The sequence below is a fragment of the Papilio xuthus genome, unplaced genomic scaffold (genome assembly GCF_000836235.2).
Source record: "Papilio xuthus unplaced genomic scaffold, Pxut_1.1 DF826961.1, whole genome shotgun sequence".
NCBI lineage: Eukaryota > Metazoa > Arthropoda > Insecta > Lepidoptera > Papilionidae > Papilio > Papilio xuthus.
In genome coordinates, this window is record NW_013531688.1 from 5,722,394 (window position 1) to 5,746,396 (window position 24,003).

General features: G+C 33.8%; 1 protein-coding gene across 4 annotated transcripts in view; it reads left to right on the forward strand.

The window, feature by feature from the left end:
* Ppn (proteoglycan-like sulfated glycoprotein papilin) overlaps positions 1-24,003 on the forward strand; it is a 73,919-nt gene that overhangs the window by 27,729 nt on the left and 22,187 nt on the right. For all 4 annotated transcript variants that reach the window (XM_013315278.1, XM_013315281.1, XM_013315280.1 and 1 more), the window contains exons 2-9: positions 16,916-16,991; positions 22,251-22,429; positions 22,656-22,796; positions 22,866-23,016; positions 23,159-23,282; positions 23,404-23,484; positions 23,558-23,733; positions 23,841-23,973. In XM_013315278.1, coding sequence (XP_013170732.1) covers positions 16,916-16,991; positions 22,251-22,429; positions 22,656-22,796; positions 22,866-23,016; positions 23,159-23,282; positions 23,404-23,484; positions 23,558-23,733; positions 23,841-23,973 — 1,061 coding nt within the window. The remainder of the gene's footprint in view (positions 1-16,915; positions 16,992-22,250; positions 22,430-22,655; positions 22,797-22,865; positions 23,017-23,158; positions 23,283-23,403; positions 23,485-23,557; positions 23,734-23,840; positions 23,974-24,003) is intronic.

Sequence of the window (24,003 nt, forward strand, 5' to 3'; positions counted from 1 at the left end):
TTAGAATTTGCTAAGCAAACGGTCTTTTTTCTAACACACATTCTTTTTCACACGTGTGACTAACAAAGTATCTGATAACAAAACGTTAGAATCGAACCGCGTGTCAAGGTTCTAAACACAGTAAGCTACGAGTGCTTTTCAATGTGACCGATTAGACGAAAGAGATAAACAATAATTTTGTCTCCTTCATACACTTGTGGGGACACAACACACGTAGGTCAGTCTGTCAATAATTGCCAATGTGTGAGTTAGAGTTCAAAAAACTCAAAATCCAATGAGAATACAATGTTAACATTTATTATTTACGATTCAATAACATTAAAAAGCAGGTAATCACTTTTAAATCTATTTAAAAACAGTAAACATATTAAAAACGGCAACACAGATAAATCATTTTACAAGTTTTTAATCGACGAAAAATGCAAAAAGTAAAAAACAAAAAACATCTATGTTAGTAAAAACATTATGACGTCGTCACTAAGTCAACAAGGATTTATAAAATGACTTCTTTGCATAGTTGGCGCTCTAATACTCTTGTTTAGAAATCCAACATTCGCCACTTCTCTGTTGTCCTAGTACGCGCGTAGCGTTGAGCGAAATAAATGAGGCGATTCGCATTAGAAACTAGCTAGCAAATTTGCTTTTGTCAGCGAATTTTGTCCGCGCGGAATAACAAAAAAACAGAAATAGAAATAAATATTGAAAACCGAAATAAAAGTATCCCACGGGAACCGTCCATCATTCAGAATAGGTAACCTATGTGTTTTTTGAGAGAATGTTCTTCATATCAAATTTCATCTCAACCCAAGAAGCCGTTCTGAAGATACTGCTGAATGATGAAAATCTATCCATATCATATTTATTCTATCATATTATTCTATCATAGGAATTATCCATCTGAACTTTAACATAATATGTTTTCTTTCTTTTCCAGGTAAAATAATACATTTCTAAACGCATCGGATGAATATTTCTATAATAAGTATTGCATCTGAATATAAAACCAACCACAGAAAAATGAGACGTAAAAACAGCTTGTAGCTGATTTCGTAGCGGTAAGTACCCAGATATTAGAAATTTACAAAGTTAATTGTTTTGATTAACGAATATTCTACACATTTACTATGGACGACGGTAGAGTTATGAAATCCAATGCAATAGCAATAAGTAATTTCCCCGCCTTAATAAATAAATAACGATAGAACAAAATGCGCGTAATTGGCAAATAGCGTGTAAATGCGACGGCGATATGGAGCGGACTTCCAGCCGCGAACTGATAGCCGCCCTTCCGCCGCCCACCAAACGCCCACGCCCAGGGACACCCCCCCCCACACCTCCCAGCACTAACATCACCCCCTCAATCGACAACAGTCACTTATCGCCACGTGTCTTGACCATTTAATACCAACGTTTATCATATAAACCAGACCAGATTTGTCATGACCTAAAAACCCGCAATGCGAGGCATTTTTATTTTTAGGTTGTTATTATCGAAAAGCAACATATATTGTATATTTTTAGCAGAATTAAAATCACTCATTTGTTGTTTTGAATTATGAAAACGTATTATTAGTTGTTGGCTGTTGATAAATCGTTAACCCGACCGCGACCCACGTTCCACAAGTAACCTATCTAATAAGTTATGTTATCTTGGTACATTGTCTACCCATCTGATGCGAGAAAGTGACGTCATTGTGACGTCATAGCCCGCTATACACATGTTTATCTGCTTATATTTATTTAATAAACGTTATTTTGTAAAGATAACCACCATCAAGTGCGTCGTTCAGGAGGAGTGTCAATTCCCCTTCTAGAAAATAGAAATCTGTCAAATATAGATACTATACTAGTTGTTTTCCGCGACTCTATCTATACAAACTTTGGACGCCCACATTGGACCTTTAGTTTAAACATCAATCCATTGTAACTTAAAACAACAATTGCCAAAAAAACTTAAAAGAACTTTGTTGTACATAAAAAAAAAACAAATACACGATCACTTTTGTGTAGGTGTGGCTTGGGGATGTTATCCCTTGAATGTGACACCTACCAGCGTAACGGTGACTACCAGGATAACATGAACGCACAGGAGGCAACACACATATAATTCTAATAAGACGCGTACTTTTTCTCTTTGAAACACTTGAAACGTTAGTAGGAAAAATAATAAATTATTTAAATGAAACGCAACACATTTTAATTAATTATCATTATCTAATTTCTCAACTCTCATAATACATTTGTTAAAACCAAAACTAGATTGATGACAACAAAATTGACAACTACAAAACATATTTGACGGCAACATCTATTTTCTTCTTTTTAAAATACAGCCTTTCTTTTACCAAAAATATTTAAAAACAGTGTTGTTTTATTTGACTACGGTATATTATTTTTGTTAAAAAACATAAGTAAACCAAAAGTCACACCTTTACTAACGCACGCAACAGAATTATTTCGTACACTTTTGTATAAATAAAGAACACGATATATGCATTAACTCACAACTCTATTTTGGTGACTTTGAAAAAAGCGTTATTGTATGTCACGCTCGATTTCGAAATCTTTGTGGTGTAAGTAACATTTCCTTCTTAGAAGCCCCTCGAGATCACAAGAGGTTAGGTTTTTTTATACTTCACGCTGCATGTCATGTGTGATTAAAAACATTCTTACTAAGGTTATTCTTATAAGAAATTTAATTTCGTTGAAACATGTACGAAAGATATTTTCTACGAAAATGTTTTCTTAATTTAAAAAAATTGCTTTTTTATTACTACTATTTGATTGGTGGATTGGTAAAATGGGTTAGTAGAAAGGAGTCGCCTGAACCAATTTTACACCAGGACCCCATAACAATCGAGAGGTACGCTTCGTTATTTTAATTGGCCAACTGTAACAACTTTAAACAAAGCATTTTTAGATTACTATTAATTAACTTATTCTCTTTTTATTTTTAAAACATTTCATTGAAATTAGTCTTCTTAGAAAATGTAAAAAGAGACTAAAGTAAATATCATAATTCAAACAAGCAAAAACGACTTGTCCTCATCAAATAGGACGCGAATGTTTATCCATACGAGCAGTTAATTGCTTTATTCTGTTCTTAACTGCTTAAGGCTGTACTTTAGGCTTTGTCTAATGACTAATCGATGGTATTTTCCTGTTATTATATTGCGCAATTTTTTTTTTGAAATATTTTACACTGTTGCAAATATGCGATATTTGCCGGTTCATATTTTTGTGGCGCACCATTCGAACCATTTAGAAACTTCGTTCTAGTAAAGTATTAGTAGGCAGAGATCTAAAATTATATGAATGTGTTTCAGTATATTTCACTGTCGGCATTTCGGGTCAGAGGCCGTACGCTCGCGCCGCCTCCACTCGGATTAAAATAACTTAATCTCGTTTTTCAATGTTTAACTTATTGCAGCCATTCCCGAAATGAAATATCTATATTTTTATTAAGATCACGTAAATTAAAGTGCGTTTTCACTACTCTGCAGTACCTATTAAACATAATATTCTATATTGAAAACTTTTCCGCTAAATTTTAAAGGTTGTAATAATTCTTCACCATGTAAAACGTCACGTAATTGTATTGGGAGTTGCTGTATTTTTTTATTATTCTGGGGATTATAATTAGTCATACGGCCATAATATGAATTAACAAAGTCTATTAGAAAAAAACACGACGCGTTTGCTATCAAACAGCATTCACGTGCGTCTGAATGAAACAATCGTATAATGGAAAACTAAATTGAACACTAGAACGCATGCGTGTTGTGTGACCTACCCTGCCCCTCTTGTATCATACAATTTAATACATATTCGGGGATGAGACTGCAATTTACGGAGGTCTATATAAACTGGTTAGTAGCAGGTAGTCGTCAGGTGAGTTACAGGACGCATGCGTCAGGTGACTCAACAAACTCCTATTAGATTCTGCACTCCTGGTACTAGCCTGGCATCTTGCCACAGGTACGCTCCCAAAAGGTGGCCAGGGTGAGGATACCTGGTGACCCAGACCTTGGAAGAGGTTATACAGTGATAGCGCAAATAGGACATTATCGATTTAATATACTCGTCGCTAAGTTGCTTTATATTAAACCTTATTTCAAATACGTCAAGATTTAAAACTGAATGAAAATTGTAAAGCGGGCTTTTAACTCTTGTATAGTTTAATCAAGTTATTTGCTGTACGATTTGAAAATGTCCTGCAATATCTTATTTTCACTATTGTCTTATTTATATGCATTTAAAACTAATTTAATTTCAAGTGTGGTGAAAATTTAAGTCTTAAAAAATAGCAAACCTTTTTCTTAAATTTTACAATATATTTTTAATCTACGAAAGAGTTATAAAGACTCAAACATTGTGGTAGGTTTTTTCTTAGCGTATTAATAAAAGATCCAGTTTCTATCGGACTGGATTCGCTATAACCTGTTTTATTCGACCAGAAACCTGTCAAATCACTGTTAGTTTCGTTTGATCTTTGTTTACGTATATTTTGGACCGCACACAGCAGAACCTCGGGGTTTATGTAAATTAGTTAATATTATGGTTACCTAATAATGCTGTCCACTTTTATACGATTACGTGAATAACAAATTAAAAAAAGAGGCGTTCTAAATTTAAAATTTCAGTTCATTCTGAAAAAAAAAATGAATAAAAAGTCAAATTAGGCATGAATTCGTTTAAGTCTTTTCCACGACCAGGCCTATTTGTTACTGTAGTTTATTTCAAATTATATGACGAGTATCATATAGATTGTAGCCGAAACGATGACAAAGACATCGATTTGCATATAAATTTTATATTATTGTCTCGTTTGCCGTCGACGAGTGCCTAACTTAGGAAAGGAAATGATGTGATTTAAAACGATCTTTTTAACTTATATAGTTTTCTGTGTATTTCAATACATTACGAGATTTTATTAAAATCGAAACTATGTTTTTTATAAAAAAAAATACTTTAATTATATTAAATTCAAACAAATAAAAAAAGGTTACATAAAACGCATAATTAATGTCCATAAAATCGACAATAATTTGATAATAACTTGATGGTTTTAATATTTGTTAATCTAGAACCTTAAAAATAAAACTCCGCCCTGAGGTCGTAAAAATGAGGCGATTGGACCCCTGAGACCTCCACGGCGAGGGCTATTCTTGTGCCCCTATGAAAAACCAGTCTTTTTTTACGTTTTTTCGTAGACAAAGAATGGTTTAAGTTCCTGTTTAATTCTAACTAAGTATACAATAACTCATTTTGGAATTATTAAAATTTATAGTCATTTTTACTGTTGAAAATATTTTAAGTTTTAAGTCGTAAGTGGTAGTTAGTAGCTAGTAAAATAAATATGAAAAAACTGTAATGAAGGATGGAGGACTTACTTCCAAAGGATTACTTCCACTATTAAAAAAATTAAAAATTAAAAACGTATTAAAAAGCGAAATTTTAACAAACGCTAAGGATTCAAGATTCATGTGTTTAGCGTAAATATCGCTTCGAATATAAATTAAATTGGAAAATTAAGGCAATGTCGTTAGGAATCATGTTGTAGGCAGTCGCCATAAACTCAATAGAGCTATAAATCTTTTTTATAGCACAGCCGTCACAATTCACAAATAGCGGTTTCGTGGTCACACGATACGTTTAATTTTGGTTAATTTTTATAGCGCTATTGATATTTTTTAATCTGTCAATTAAGGACACAACTTCAAATTTATGATAGCCTAGTACCCAGTACACGTTCCTAAAGGATGACACGTGTTAGTTTCCACTGACGAAACATAAAATATATAGTTTCTGTTTCGTCAAATTGTATAAGTTTGTGCGGTTGTTTCGGCAATGAAAACACCAAGTTACATAACCTCTAAATTATCCCACTGAAACGCGTTAAATAACCAACCGAATCTTTTCCCAGTCGTTGAACTCGTGATTACAAAGATGGGAATCTCTATGTACAATATTGGGTTCGATGCCCGAATCAGTCATCTAAGACGGCGCGATACAAATTGATTCATGCGATCCATTTTGTCTAGATCGTACCACCCGTGACCTATCTAGATTCAAACCAATTAGACATGACGCTTTTTATAGAAACAATAAATTGAAAAATGTATGTCGCCAAGAAATACCGAGTCATAAATCGTTTAATATTATTTTAAGTAAGACGAATAGTTTTAGGATGTTGTACCCAAACTCTTACAATTTAAGGATTGACTCAGTCTTAGTTAATTCTTAGTGTCATCTCATCAATTGTCTATAATTTGTTTATAACTATGATATCGTATTAATTTTTAAACAGATTGATCGGAATAATTAGGCTTAGATATATCTGGTTACTGGTTAAACTGGGTCAACAATTAACAATAACAACGTACGAGCCGTCGATCAAGTGAGCAAGCAGTTCCGCGAACCACAAATAAACTAATTTGTTTAAACTGCTTTTACTTGTAGCTCATCCTTAGGATGACTGCTCACTGAAAACTCTTATAATATAATACATACATATTTTAGTTTTTAAGTCTTATCTTAAGAAATAGTTTCGGTATTCTATATCAGAATTTCATTAGTGCTTGATTGGTCCTAACTATCGTTGTTAAGTTGGATATTGCATATTTTCATCGAAATGCATAAACCCATAGTAAAGTGAGTTAAGTTTAAAAAGTATGTTTTGGTTACGTCATAGTCTAAAGCACCTTTTTATCTTACAAATATTATAAATGCGAATGTTTAGATGTATAGATTAATGGATCGACGTATGTTAGTTAGAAGGTATCTCCAGAACGGCTGTATGAATCACCCTGAAATTTGGCATAGATGTAGAACATCGCCTGGAAGAACACATAGGCTACTTAAGTTTCTTTAATTCCGGGCGCACGGAGTTGCGACAGTTAGTTTTTTATAAAGACTAACAAACATAAACCCTAAAATAGTGCGTTCAGCCTTAACAAACCCAGTTCTCATGCACTAATTAGGTCTTATGAGCTGAGACAATAATGTGTATACAGTTCCGCATACTACAAAATGGATCAGGGACACGTTAACTCCCATTTGGGCGAAGTGGCACCAATTCGGACAATATGACGAAAACGGACCCTGACATAAGATCCTTTTAGGGCAGATTTAGAACCAATTAAAGCTTTAACTGTTTAATTTACTGTATTAATTTGCATGAGTCTTTTCTTACATATGTACATGTATGGTTAAGTTTGATGTGTGTTTTATTTTTTCTATGAAAACAATTATTTTAATAGGTAATGCGTTATATATAAGTAATACAAAGAGATTTGTTGTGCCTCATTGGTCTGCAAAAATTACTTTTTAATCATTTTTGCCAATAAAACTTATTAACTTCATTGAAATTCTGACGACGTTGTAAAATAATAACAAATTGCACCACATTGGAGACTTACAGATACAATTACTTTTCTCAAAAAAACAATGTTACGTTTACGTGTAATATATTAGTTCATTCCTCCCGGTCTATGAACTGTGTGACGTCATACATGACACATCGTGTTATTTTGGTTGGCTGTAACTATGGCCGTCGTAATTTCGCCGTTAAAAAGTCATTGCGACTCGAGTCGAAATGTTTCGCGCTTCACAACGACTTTCTGTTTATTGCCTTTCCTTAATTCGATAACAGCTTAGTTCGTTCCTCAGAAACAATATTAGTTTTTAATATTCACCTTTAGACTATAATTATTCTAGTATATTTATAATAACAAGCTGTCTTTATTTAATAACTAGTTGTCGCCCGTGACTCCGACTGCGCGGAATTAAAAAAAATCAATGAATACCTTATGCGTGTTTCCAGGAAATGTTCTACATCTATGCGGAATTTCAGTTAGTTCTATGCAGCCGTTTTGGAGATACCTTCAAACAAACATCCATCCAAATCCAATTTATCCATCCAAACTTTGGCATTTCTAATATAAGCAAGTATTAACATGGTTTTATATTTTATTGGTGTTTAGTTTAACAAGATTTTGAAGTTCCAACAATTTATATTTATTATATAAAAACGATTAAATACCAAAATAAATTCAATAATTCAGAGCTATATAGACGTAACATTGCGTCGTGTGCGATCCTATTAAATAAAATTTAATATCCTTGCCGTGTCTAGATTTAGACAAAGACGTGTGACAATGCACGATCTCTCCAATGATAACTATTTTGGCATATCTGGACTTTTGTAGCTCTGCGGCGCTTTTACTGAATCCGTTAAGTTTCTTTTATATTAAGATACTATCAGATTTTTTTTTATATTTATCTAAAAATCTGCTCTAAAATGATGCTGGTTTCTGTATATTTTATATTACGTTCTTTTAAATCATTATTTAAACGCTTTAGTTCTCTGGAAATGTGATAAAAGCAACTTTATAGTGAATTTATTTTGCCGTTCAAAAAGTTACGCGCAATAAAACAATGAGTAATGCTATAAAACTGAACGGATACAGTTTATCTGTGATAAAGTTGGGAGAATCGTTTTATTTCATTGGTACATCCCTATTTTTCGCGTAATCTTATGCACACGAAAACGATTTATCGTTGACATTTGAGTTCGTGGCTTGTTCGGACATCGCTATTGCTAATTTTTTTTCATAAAACCCTTGCAAAATTTTAATGGTGGCGAGAAACCCACTGCTACTATATTGTTTCTTCAAATTTGAACAACTAACTTTATTTCCAGCCAGCATACTTCGTATGGTTCTCCGCAGACCCCAGAGGCATTCCACTTTGATCTAAACTTAAAGCAAAAAAATCGGCAATCAACATATGTCGATATTCGATTCACTAAGTGTGTACATCACTATCTTGTAGGTGCGTGAACTTCATGAGTCATTATGCAAACGATAAGAATTATTCGAGCGGCACTAACACCGAATCGAAACAGTTATATCGATACGCCTTAGCATTTTAAATTTCGATTTTCTATTTAAAATATGAAAATGTATCGAAATTACATCATTTAACAAACTATCTTAACTCGATGGAACTTCGAATTCTAAAATAAATTCAATGCACCTGTAGGTTTTCAAATTTGTCAAAATGTTGTTCCCGCAAAATTGATTGTCTTTCTGATAATAATATCCCGATTTAAAATATATTGCCTCTCTTCTTTTTTAAATATAATGACAGGGATGACCATATGCTTTATATTTAGGTCTCAGAAACCAATGGTTAATGGTAGATCTTTAATGATTCATCTAAAATTATAAGCAATAAATGGAATCGACACAACGTTTTAGCAAAAAAATATGTTTCTTGATCAAGTTCGTATCAGTAGTGTTCTTTATCTATATCTAGTTTAACATTATTTGAATATTTAGGTAGCGAAAGGCGTTCACCTCTGTGCTGTGGGCGAGTGCGTAGGAACACTAGAAATCTGGATACACGATCGATCAACGCCTAAAACGCACTCCTGCTCATTGAAAGATCATAAACAAAAAAAAGTGTTTACGGTTTTATTTCAAACTAATAGTTTCATTGACAAAGCGATTTAGGAGAAGAAAAAAGTAATGGATTTATCTGTAACTATAATAAAGTTCAGATTATATATTAATGACGTTAGTTACAAATTTATGTAACATCGCAATGAAAAAAAACTTATCCTTTAAGCACTGCTTCTTTTAGTGTAAACTATAAAGTATATGAAAATCCATTAATTTCGACTCCAATAGCTTTCAAGGTTGACATAAGACAAACTCAAAAACTACAGCCGCTAGCGCCATCTAGTTTCAGTTCGCGACAGTCGCTTACAACAAGTGACGCATTATTATGTGAAAATTATGCAAAAATATCCTGGACGTTTTGTTGAGCGTCAGTGGCTCACGGTTCAAGGGTCCTGGTTTCGAATCCCGCCATGTACCAATGTGTTTTTTCGATTTCCGATTTACAAATGTGCATCAAACCGACGTTCTTACGGTGAAGAAAAACATCGTGTGCAACCTGCACATATCTGAGAAGAATTTCAAAGATATGTGTGAAGTCAACCAACCCGCACTTGGCCAGCGTGGTTGACTATGGCCTAACCCTTAACTTTGGTAGGCTCCGAGCCCTTCAGTGAGGACATATAGTGAGCTGATGATGATAATCCTGGACGTTTTGGGATACTGTAAGTTAAAATCGTATAATCGACTCTATATCTTTTTATATCTCAGTTTGCTACAAAGATTTAAAATATCTACATAGGCCTAACCAGAACAGAAGAAATCTCGGAATGTTTATTGCAATAACCAGAGCAAGTTCATAGTGATGTTTATTTATACTATTTATTCAACAGCAAAATGCTTGGAGCATGAAAAAATCAGTTTATTTTAACGGCCGGGTTCTTAGCCTCGTGCGGATACTGACAGGCAGTTTGATTTTATATATATTAAGATTCTGATTCACGCAATACTTTACGAATCTCGATATTTTTATTTAAAACGTGACCATGGAAAAAGTTTATCTTAAACCTCCATATGTTATTCACATTTTATAACTTTACAAATTAGCATCATTATAATAGGATTGACTTTTTAGAAAATATTTCTCTCCAGTTTTTTATTAATTTATGTCGCGACGAATGGACCAAAAAGTATTGTTTTAAACTTAATTCTTAAAAAGCTCTATGTAAATAGAAATTTAATAAAACTGAACATATTTTAACATAGTATGCAAAATTTTTGATTCTAGCTGTTTACACATATGGCTATGTTAATTTGAAATTAGGCTAAAACAATTTCGGCAGTTGGCTAGATTATTATTACAGATGTTACAGTATTTAGTGCTAGACTTGAAGTGTGTTCAATTGACTTTAACGACTATAATAAACACAACATATTTCTCATGCTTGTTAACCTAAAAATGTTGCTTAAAATTTTTCAAACATGGCGTCATTATTTAATTTTTATTTTAGAGCTAAATTAGAAGTTTAGTTCGTTGAGTTTCTTTGAGCAATATATAATTAATTCATTCGGATTTATTAGCTTAAAATTTAAAGGTCGCAAAATTAGGTACTGTCGGTTTTAAAAAACTTAATTACTTTTACTTATTCATGTTTGGAATTATACAATTTTGGTAAAAACAACTAACAGCTTTGATTGTCTATAACCTAAATAAAAAAAAATTAAAAATTCAGGCTAAAAAAAAACTATTTATTTTATGCTTTTGGTTTCTATTGTATTTTATTGACGTCTGATTCAATCCTCTGAGTTTTCGTACCATAGACTATAAAATATCAATGGTCAAGGTTATCTATGGGGTAGGCCTATGCCCAGTGGTCGTTATACGGCTGAAAAAAGATTATGGTTTTTAATAAATACTGCATAAGTCATTATAATTCCGAGTAGAGGCATAGACAAGTTAGTACTTAGCAATGGGTTTAACACGCGCTATCATCGGCGCGTATTTTTAGCGCGTTATAAAGCATGCTAATGCTGCGCCCGCGCAGACGTGTTGGCGTCACTAGTGATGCGCACTATTTGATTAGAATATCGATTAAGATCATTCAAGCAACAATAATTAAACCAGTTTATTTATCATCCGTATTTTTAATTTAAAGATTATTATATTATATCTTTTCAATTTTTAATTAGAAAAATAATTCAAAAGGAGCTTTTGTCGTACCGCAAAATGATTACAAATTTCTCAAATCACTGTGATTTACACCAAAAGTGTCGGTTAAGAGTTCAAACACGACTTTAACTAATAACTAGTATTTAACTATATTACATTTTACCTATTTCTTCTTCAAGCTCATCTGTAAGTGTGTTTACAAGAACATATTAGTTTCCCGAACGAATTACACAATCATAAAGTGGTGAGGATTTACACCTTGTTACCTTGACATCGATTTGAACTTACGGTAAATCATTACATCACTATTGGACGAACGGAAGCGTCGCTCGTGCCGTGCGGTCATCACACTGCAAACCACGCAATTTTAATTTAAAAGAATTTCACACGATCGCTACAAAATTCAGAAAAGCTTTAATCTTAACTCACTACAAACGCTTCGCAGAATAATAACACTTTTGTATATAGTCTTCTCAACAGTATAAAAGGTTCTTGAAAACCATTTTGCGATTTTCTCTTAAGTCCGTTTCATTCCTAGAACATATTTGATAATTCATAAGAATAATACAAATAGGATAAAGTCTTTTATTCATTAATTTACTTATTATGGTCTCTTTAAATTATACATCGTAATTTTAATGCTTTTTTTTTACTTTTTACAAGAAATGCGCGCGAACAACGTACTTTGTGGCCAGTAAATATTAACCCGACAACTAAAAGTGTCCAGTCGTTGTTGATTTGACATAAATAGTGCATTTGTATGCTATTTAAGCACACATAGAATACTAATATGTCCACCAACTTATATTTATTTGTAAAAAAAACAATAGCGCATGACCCATTACAATATTCTTCAATATTAATATTCGAAGTGCGATCTTCGTGTCGTCCGATGAAATTTATGATATTCTATTATTACCGCGGTGTCATAGTGATATCATAATGTGGCATCCACGATAACATAAAATTTATTGCTTATTAGCTGCCGCCCGCGACTCTGTCCGCGCGGAATTTAAAAAAAACTTTATTAATAGCCTATGTGTTCTTCCAGACTATGTTCTACATCTATGCCAAATTTCATCTAGATCCGTTGAGCCCTTCCGGATATATGTACCTTCAAACATCTATCCGTCCATTCATCCATCTACATATTTGCGTAACGGTCGCATGCGACTATTACTTTATGCAGTGCAGTCGTGCTAGTGGAAATAGCACCTAAGATTCCTTTATTTAAGTTGATCAGATATTTTTAATATTTGACGATGATAATGTTCGCTTAAGATCAAGTTACCCATTTCTTGTTTGATTTCAAATTCTCATTGAAATTTTTAACCAATTTAAAGTTTGCGCTTCGCGTAATTAATATATCGTATTTCGCCGATAACTATTCCCCACCCGTATGTTGTTTATCACAAGTTAATCGACTCTATGTGTCCCGCTGTTTTAATTGTAACTGACATGTGTCTCCGTTGTCCGGGTGTTGAATTACTTTCCCGCGGAACAAGCGTTTGCAATGTCAAGTTGGGATCACTGACGTGCGACAGACGGACATTTCGATCCGTTCACAAGTTTCAATTACAAAGGGGCAATTAATTAATCGAAATAAAAGTCAATTTAACTACAGTCGAAAGTTATGCGGCCCTGGTACCATCAGCATTCGCTAATACTAATTATAAACAATTTACTTCTACACTCAGAGTCATCTTATGGTTACTTAATCAGAACCCTTGGTGTAGTTTATCTTATATTAAATCTAAACTAACGCAAGTCGCTTACGACCACCTAATGGACTCTGAGTACGATACAAACTGGGAAAAGACAGAAAGAGGACGTATGCAGCACAGAGAGAGACCTTGACAATAATTTTAAGATCCAATAACTTTTACATTTTTCGTTTACTATTTGTGTGTGAGTGTGCGCTGACCCTAAAATCGCGTTCCTTTGACTACACAATTGCTTATTGCCGATGTTTACGTGACGCTACCATTTGTAGTTCCCTTAGAGATTTTCGCCTTTGTACTCGCCGAATGTTTACACAAACACGTTATCAAAGCTTATTTGCAAGTCTCGTTTACACTGATAGAAATATTTTATAAATGTTTCATAGTTTTATGAATAAAAATAAATGTATAATACATTAAAATTTTTAAAGTGTAATAAATCCCTCCCTAAAAGTTTTTCAAATAAATTGACCAATTTTTAGTCAATAAATAAATTTAATCAAAACAATTATTTCATCCGTCTTCGTAACATTTACTAGAATATTATCGTTATCTCTATTTTTCCAAGAGAATGAGGGAGATGACCATATTGTCATACAGTTGTCATGACAACCTGTCATAACTGTCAATCATCGTATTTGACATACCATTAATGTTTGTCAACCTAATAAAAATCAAATGGCATCATCAAATTATTTCGTATTCACATCATGTCGTTAGGATTTGCATGCGCCAGAATTATTCAGGTTACATCAGCCTAGGCTCTGAACAAGACCTAAGACCTAACGCAGCATGGAAGTTTGAATTTTGGGCAGCAAAACATGACTGTACTGACTTTATACGGAACATAATAACAACTAATATACATGAATAGTTGTACTATTTAAGGCACGACCCTTTTGTAATATATTTAGAAGCATGGAACACGTGTATGACATATTTTTTAGCGTAGCAAAATTTTTATCAAACCAAATAAGTGCTGAAAAAAACATAGGTAATAACAACTAACATCTTACTAATATTATAATTGTGAATGTTTAGATGGAAGGATGGATAAATGTTTCTTAGTAAGAAGGAATGTTCAGAACTACCAAACAGATCCCGCTGAAATTCGGCACAGTTGTAGAACATAGTCTGGAAGAACGTATAGACTACTAGTTATGTTTTTTAATTCCGCGCGGACAGAGTCGCGGGCGGCAGCTAGTTGTTATATAAAATTAATTTACACTTTAATACAACCAATTAGTACTCTAATTGCTACTTAAAAGATATAACTGTCAATTTTAAGTATCAATTCGAATTTTTAAATTAAAAAAAAACTAATTAACTCCCTAATTGCCACTTACAAATAATAAAAAAAATATAACCTCTAAAAGAAATTGGTAACGCGTTATTAGGTACACATAAATGTCACTTTTATCGCGTACAAAAATACCATGGAGGTTATTACAAGTGGTAAATACGAGGTAATGGTATTTTAATATGACGGACGTATTTCTTTTCCTGACACGGCTTTTTAAAACGGTCGTATAAAACGTTGATAAAGGACCCGCGATGATTTTATAAACAAGTTTCGATATGATCTTTACAAGAAAGATAAAAGTAATTTGTTAACGGAACACATTCCTAAAAGCTCTGGTTTATATCATACGTGTTTTATACATTAAAAAAACTAATAAAAAAGTGGTTTTAATTACTAAATTATAAAGGGTAGGAGTTATTAAAAAAATACAAAAAATGTTATTTTTAATGTCATTTATTTTTTTTTCTATAGCTTTCAGAGTCATTAAATGGTTCCTTACTCAGTCTCTCAGTGGCTATTGACTCTGAGTTCAGCATTCAATCATAAGTGCAGAATAATTCCACTGCGGTAACACGTATATTAAAATATATAATTGTCCTTGTCGTTTACATAGAAAATGAAAGTGATAACAAAATTTATTGAGACAAATATTACGGCGTTTTAATTCTACAGTAATACTTCAATAATTCGTATTTATTTCACATGATTGGATATCCAACAAGGAGTCTTGGAAGATATTTAAATGGACATCAATCTTGGCTGTCGCTTCCTGCTGTTTGACTGATGAGTTGCTTCGTAACGTCTTTTACTCTGCAAGATGACTTAATATTACATATTACATTTACGAACTAACTAGCGCCTGCGACTCCGTCCAGGAGTCCGCGCAGGATTAAAAAAAAAGGTTCCTAAAGGGTTTTCTCGGCAAATTATTAGAATTTTTCTCGCCTTCTAAACCGCCCCCAACCGTCTACGAAAATATCAAGACCAAGATTAGATAAATCCCTTCAGTCGTTCTCGAGTTTAAACGAGACTAACGAACAGTAATTGATTTTTATATATATAGTTATTACTTTCAAGTAATAAAATTATTACAAGTTACTAACTACACCGAGATTCAAGCTTGAAATATTTATAGGTTAAGAGTATAGTAAAATATTTTACCTTTTACACAACACAAACCTTTAGAGATTTCGCAAACCGGTCTCTGTTAAAAACTCTATAGACGTAAATTAGCAAACATAAACACGCAAAAGTAAAATGGCACCTAATTGTTGCTCAACCCATCGTAGAGAGTTATATCTTTTACGAGATCTCTTAAGAGATGTAACCCTTTTCGTCCGATGACTCGTCTGTTGAACGCTTTACGCTCCTCTGGATAACATCTAAGTGAATTAAAAATTTTAATATCAGTTATTTACATCTTGACTACTATATTTCTTCACATTATATCAAGTAGTTATTTTATTAAAGGATATTTCTCTAAATTAACGCGTATAATTAAAAAGTACCTTTTTACGAATGATGCATTACATAAATAGTTTTGTTTTTATGCAAATTTTTAAAGGACAAGATAGCTTTTTTAATAGTATAATTATTAATGAACTGGTTGTTTAAAAAATAAAGTAAGCTATTTCTTTTTCCAGATTATTCTCTACCTCTATACTAAATTAAATAAGATCCATCCAACTGTTTTGGAGATATCAAACAAACAATCCATCCATCTAAACATTTGTATTTATAATTTTAGTAAGATTTGCATCCCGGAGGCCTAATCTAGTCCTCATTCCCTTCCCACCCTTTTTCTTATAAGGAAAGGATGGGAAGTGGAAGTGGACTTTCCGGATGAGATGATGCATGGAAAGCGTAAATATTTTCGTTCTGTGTATCCTCTCCTCCGTCGATTAAAGGTAGGCAACGCATATGCAATTGCATATGTCTATGGGCAACGGTCACTTCGCTATTTCAGCGATTCCAGGTGGCCGCTCGCTCGTTATATATATATAAATTCTTATCTATGTAGGCATGACGACATTTACGTCAAGCTTGAGACGGAAACTTTGAAGGGCGGGCCGATAAGAGGGCGCGAGAGTGCGCACTGACTACGCTTGTTGTTAGCGGATGTTGTGACTGTAATGCATCTAAGGTTATGTACCCCTGATAACTTGTTATAAGGTCATATAAAATTACATGTTTCATTCAATCAAGATACATTGACGAAACATGTATATAAACATGTCTTTTTAACAACTTAACAATGATTTTGAATACATGTTTCACCAGTGGAATTGAATACCGCTAATCTTGTCCTTTGTTTCAGATCGCTGCTGCTAGCAGCCATCTTATTAAGTAATTACGTTGTATGGACCGCAACAAGACATCATCACACACATAATGTAAGTATTGATAAATCATTCACCCACTGCAATGAAACAAAACAAAACAACCAAAATAAAAACTAAAAATATTTCTAATCGTGTCAAACGAACCTGGGAAAATGACAACTCATACCATTTCATTTTTCATTTAATTCGTCAATATTACGGCTACAGTAACCAATAACTACTTTTTACTATTGTCTTGTTTATAAGTCACGAATGAAATTTAGGAAATCAATAAGTATATCGCATATTACTGACTGACCAAGAAATAGTCGGATTCCAAAGTCTACTAAATCTACGGTCGCTTAGAACACGTATTATAAACGAAATGAAAATAAAAACCACAACTATAATATTCAACAAAAGCTAATATAAGCCCAAGCTACATCTCACTAGCTGTCAGAAGGAAGCACAAGGCGAGACATTATCTGTGCGACGCCGGAAAGTTAATTTATTGCAGGAAGACGCTGCATCGGACGCTAAATCGAGACAGGGATGTCTCATTTAGAAAGATAACAAATATAGATTCTCTCTAAAGACTTATTTGTGAACTAGAAATTAGACCACATTAACTTAAAAGGTAGGTAGTAAGTTCTTATATTGTATTCGAGTAAAAACAAAAAAAAATATAATATAAGAATTTGTTTTTTTCCATAGTTTCGAGTAGTAAATATGGTTTTCAATCATCTTTTTCACTACATTAAATAGGTGCATTTGGACTAAATATCTTGTTTTTCAATTATGTTAGGAGTAAAAAAATTAAGTTAGCTTTTCTATGTAGTCTATAAGTCCGCTTTAATGTAATTTATATTTATTTGTTTAATATTTGCCAGCCCTAAAGCAAACAAATAGTATTTCATAAGTCCACGAAGCTGCTATTGACCGCGCGGCCCTTGACTTTGACCGGTGCAGCGCCATCTAGCGTCGAGTGGCGGACGTCTCATCGATTAACATCGGACAATGGTCTATTTAATGTGGATGATTAGGCAATCTTCTTAAAACACTCATTTCAAACTACGAAACAATAAGAAACTCAATTTACCGCACAGCTTCTTAGCTCAGGGTCAAGAATGTTATTGTATAACTTCATTGAACTTTGACATTTTACTCATTTAATAGGCTACAAGTTGAAGTAACAAAGACATCATAACTTAACAGAGAACTTTATTAAGTTACTTAGATTGTTTATTGTCATTTTGCCTTATCTAGATTGGAATTTAAGATAATATAAAGTAACTTTTATGTGTAAATATCTTCGAGAACTAGTTATTTCTGATTTCAGTTCTTATTTTATGAAGCTTTTTGTCTATAATAGAAAAGACTAGGATAGGCCCGTCGCCTAAAAGATTTAAGCGTAAAGCAAACGTTGTTCTTTTTCCTTATTATTAATTATTATCAAACAAAAATTAAGTATTTCAACTTGTTGCATCTTCGGAATTTAAAATATGCGACATAATATAAGTGAGATTAGTTTCGATTTCATCGCGAGATGGCGCTGCGTGAGATCATTGACAGACATCATTGCATTATAGTTATAATAGATATGATAGGGTTGAACATACGAAGAAAACTTTATTAAAAAAATACAACCTTCTTGTTAACTTTATAAAGAATTATAATTTAATTTATAATGTATTTCTAAAACTGCAATAAAACAAGATTGCTAAAGAAATGATAAAATTAACTCACAAATAGTTTTCAAAAACAAATTGCACGCCAATTTTCTTGAAATATACTTTTCTTTAAGCTTTACTTAAGCTTTAGTATTTCATTTTATTTTGAATAATTTACATACGGTTAATTGATAACTATGAGACATAAACTAATTCCATTTTAAAGGTAGGCAACGCATATGCAATTGCGTATGTCTATGGGCAACGGCCACTTCGTTATTTCAGCGACTTCAGGTGAACGCTCACTCGTTTGCCAACTTTTGATATAAAAAAAGACAATTCGTCTATCTAACAATTAAATAACAAAAACGAAAAAAAATATTGTAAACGCAAAAAAACTTTATTACAACCCTAACTGAATCGAATTAAAAGCATGTGAACATTTTAAATATAATTAATCGAGGCGCGAGCATCAATTATTAGTCAGAGACAGGCAACAGTAGCATATAGTCACAGAAAGTCACAGAGAATCACGCATAGTCCCATTACGCACTATTTCGGGAGTCACATTCACTTGGGCGGCACGCACGACCGTTACGAACCAATTTATGAGGTTGTTGTCTCGAAATACATTTAAAACTTCGACGTTTTAGCAATTAACTTTATGAAGTCTCAAATTGCCGATTATTTATTGATTTATACACTTAAAAGTTTTAACATTATCTATGGTATGAGAGGGAACAATTTTCTAATCTTAAATTACATATTGAAGCTACACAGAGCTGAAAATAAGTAGATATGTTTGTAACTATTTTATGAGAACTCTAAAAAGTCACCATTGATTTCGAAAAAAAAACGTTTTACCTAAACTTTTTTTGTATCTGGGGGGAATTCAAGATACTCTGTCTTATGACAAACCACGTCAGTAGCATCCGAGTATTACACTACACAGAGTAACACTACGTGCTGACTAGGAATGCTTGCCGTGTAACATGTTACATTACACCTCGTAACTTTGGTCAGTACCCGACTTTATGTTACACGATTCATATATTTTTACACATTATTTTAATGCTTTAAGTATGCTTACATCTTTAGCATCGTTCAATTTTTAAATCTCTAGCATCTGGCTGTAAACGTATTTTCGATATATTTATTTAAAAAAATTATTACATGTCTATAAGTTTTCGAATGGTCTTGTCGGAGTACCTTTAATGTCTTAACATTTAAAGTTATGTTAAAAATAATACGATGATGTACAATATTCCATCAACACGTATCTAAAAGTGATTTTAAATAAACATATTCAGAGTTGCTTTTATTATTTCATTCAACGCGAGAAAAAATTAAAAGTAAGTGTATTGTAACTGAATACCTTAAAGATTTTAGTTAACTATTCACAATATTATAAGGCTATCTATAAATCTATTTAGGGAACGTACCCATACTACGTGACCCGTTTAGGGGGGGGGAGTCCTTAAAATACTACTGTCAGTCACAGGAGGGGGAGGGGGTGGCTCAGGTGACAAATCACGTAGTCGTTCCTTGTTTTTTTTTTTCATAATACATAATTCACTAGTATATTTAAGTATGCATGCAGTCTTATGCTATAAAGAAGAGTATTAGCCAAATTATTTTTTAAAAATTTATGCCTGTGAAATTACTACGTAAAAACTAAAGGGGAGGGGGATCTTGCCATGTACTACGAGTGGTCACCGAGGGGAGGGAGGGGTCGATAAAACTAAAAAATAGGTCACGTAGTATGGGTATGTTCCTTTACAATCCTTTTGATTGTTGACAATAATAAACTTGAAGAGACGGTATCATAACTTACATAGCTAGTTTTTTCTAGCACAATAAAACACTATATTATATATTACGCTTACAAAACCATAAAAAGTAACTAGGATACTGATTTCCTTATAAATAATACGGTCTGCTTTCTCTTAAAATCTATAATGATTTCATCTTCGGCCTAAAAGTCTGGTGAAACGTGGGTGCCGGATCTTGGACGAACAAAAACGACGCCAGACACTCGTATCGACAAGGACCTCTTTTATGCCGTTATAACTGGATTATTTAAAAAAGCATTGTCAGTTAGAGTAGCATAATAAAACTCTGTAGGAAAGCAGAATATGAATAAAGTTGAAATATCTGTTATAAAGCAATGCAGTTTACTTGTCGGTTGTTGCAACACTTTTGACAACCTCCGCGCCCCGATGTCGCATGTTTATTCACAAAACATTGACTTACAAAGCTCGCTAAGACGGTTCTCGCGGCGATAGATATTTTAAATCATAAGCTGCGTCGACATTGGTTAATATTTTATCGAGTAATAAACATAATATACCTCAAACTGTATAACGGTGTTCACACAAAGTATGTGAATTGGAAAGATGTTTGTTACCATAATGCTGATTTTTCAAGGACCCACGACAGCGAAAATAACACGAAAAAAGCTGTGTCAGAAACAATTTAGTTTATAATGTTTCACACAATACTTGCCATAATAAAGTTATTATATTTTTACACTCCATGTAAGTCCAACTTTACTTTTACATTTGGTAACCTCTCAGTCAACGTCCGATAAAGGGCTCTGTGCGGGAACAGATCCAATCAAAGCAACATCCCAACGTCCACATGTCAAGCATTGGGAATCTTTCGCAATTCTTTCCTTTGTTACGCCTATCGTTTTCTTTATAGCAATTACTTCTAAGTTAAACTTTGTCGAATTATTTATGAAATATATAGATTAGAAAAAGGATTTGTAATATTTTATATTGCCTATTTTTCTTTTACTTAATTCAAGTATTAATCAGTCCACACTAATTTTGCTAGACTAGAATGTATAATAACATTTAAATTAATATACTTAAGAGACACATTTAAGAAAGATCAATCATTTCTATTTGGACTCCAAATTAGTTACCGTTAGGTTATCAGTGCTAAGTAATATTAAGCAATTTGAATGTGAATTCAGTTTGATCTTTTATATTCGTAAATAATTAATTATCAGATTACCTTCTCCGTTGTAGTAATTGAAGCAATCAACAGTTAATTCGTTTATATTGTAAAGATTGTATCGGCGTACGCACAATAAGTGCATAATCTGTGGGAAAATATTTTTAAAAGCAATCATAAAATTTATTACATAACTTGATTTGGAGGTTATGATGCAATGTGATAGATTGATGAATTATAATTACTCTAGACTATAATTATTTTTCGTTATTTATCGTTTTAATAGTAATTAGAAGTATACAAAAACGGGTTTTGTATTATGGAACTTATCCCTTGCAACGGCCTTATTGAGGGTCGTTAAAGCAGCCACTTAGCGTAAATATCTATTTTTAAATCTACTCTTAAGGTAACACTTAATCTTATTAGAAAAATATAAAAGAATGGTAGCATTAAGTGTTATTTGCGCCAATTCGCCATTGCGTTAAACGCCTACAATTTTATGAGGAGCAACAGTTTTTGACCACTATTGGATTACCTACACTGATTAAGATTTTTGTTTATCCAAAATTTGAATTTTATCTAGTCATTCCTGTCTGTACTCTGTTAACTCTCGCTCAATACACATTCCTTTCCTCTCTGGCAAAAATCGTTTTATTTTCCGTGTTTCGACTTACTAACTTTTACAGTTATATTGTTGCAGTTATCCCGTCATCGCAGCAGACACAGGCGGCAGGGTGCGGGGCTGTACCTGTCTGCCTCCTACGTGGTGCCCGGGGGCGAGGGCTCCGGCGCGTGGGGCGAGTGGGGCGAGGTCAGCCCCTGCTCGCGCACCTGCGGCGGCGGCGTTGCCAGCCAGAAGAGAATATGCCTAGAAGTTAGGTTAGTACAGCTGACCATCTCTGCCCGCAAACGTTATGCCTGTTATCTTTGAAGACATTCAGTGTCATGAAATCCAGTCTCTTCGAGGTTAACTTACAATTATTACAGTACACGGTCACCGATTTAGCTAATAAAGTTATCCATAGAATTTCCCTTAACAATGAGAATTATTATGAAACTGAACTACGAGTAACCAGTAACCTTATTGGATGTTTTTTTAATCTAGTCCTGAAGGTCAGCCACTGTGTACGGGCGGCGACACCAAGTACTTCTCATGCCAGACGCAGGACTGCCCGGAGACTGCCGACTTCCGCGCACAGCAGTGCGCAGAGTATGATGACGTCGCCTTCAGAGGGATCAAATATAAGTAAATATTCTTCTATCACTCTTCTATCTATCTTCTTTGAACAATACTATATAAGTTTCTTGGTTACAGATGGCTACCATACACAAATGCTCCAAACCCATGCGAACTGAACTGCATGCCGCGCGGCGAGCGCTTCTACTTCCGACAAAAGAGCAAGGTGGTGGACGGCACCAGATGCACTGACGAATCCTTCGACGTCTGCGTCAATGGCACCTGTCAGGTAAACCACAATTTTCTAGCATCGAAAAACAACGTTGTGATCTCTACGAAAAATATTACAAGATTTCTCAATAAGCTAACCTTAAAAAAAGAAAGCTGTATTCTTATATTATTATAGAAAACTTAATTCCAACTGTAAACAGCCGGTAGGTTGCGACATGATGCTGGGGTCGATCGCCCAAGAAGACAAGTGCCGTGTGTGCCGAGGAAACGGAACCAACTGCCGCACCATCTCCGGCCTCATCGACAGCGCTGACCTTCGGAAAGGTAAACATTTACTTATCAAGTGCAAATCAATTAATTTTTGTTACCTCTACCCATATTACATTACTCGGAAAAGGTTTCAAATTCTCTATCATAATTTTTCAACGTTTTTTTTTAATTACAGGTTATAATGACATCTTGTTAATACCACAAGGATCAACGAGCATTTATATTTCGGAAGTGCGAGCATCAAACAATTACTTAGGTAAGAAATAAAAAAGATACCTGCTAATTTATTTACTTTTCTATCTTTCTTTCAACATGTCTTTTGATTGAAGCGTTAAGATCGAAGGAAGACAACGTATATTACCTGAACGGGGAGTATCACATCGACTTCCCTCGCAGTCTGACAATAGCCGGCGCCACCTGGCATTATGAGCGCAGCCAGCAGGGCTTCGCCGCACCAGATAAGCTGCGCTGTCTCGGACCAACAACCGAACCTTTGTACCTCTCGGTCAGTATACATACATATTAGCATCGTCAATAAATGAAAATCCCTTCACTTGTATTGTCTTTCGTCTTTTACTTACACTCCTTGAATGGCATCTTTTTGATTTTCAGCTGCTGCTACAAGACGAGAACGTTGGAATCGAATATGAATACAGTTTGCCCGCCGCACTGGCGCCACCTTCGAACCAGCAATACAACTGGGTCCATGGAGAATTCTCACCCTGCAGCGCCACATGCGGCGGAGGTAAGAAGTTTCGAAATATACGCTGGTGCG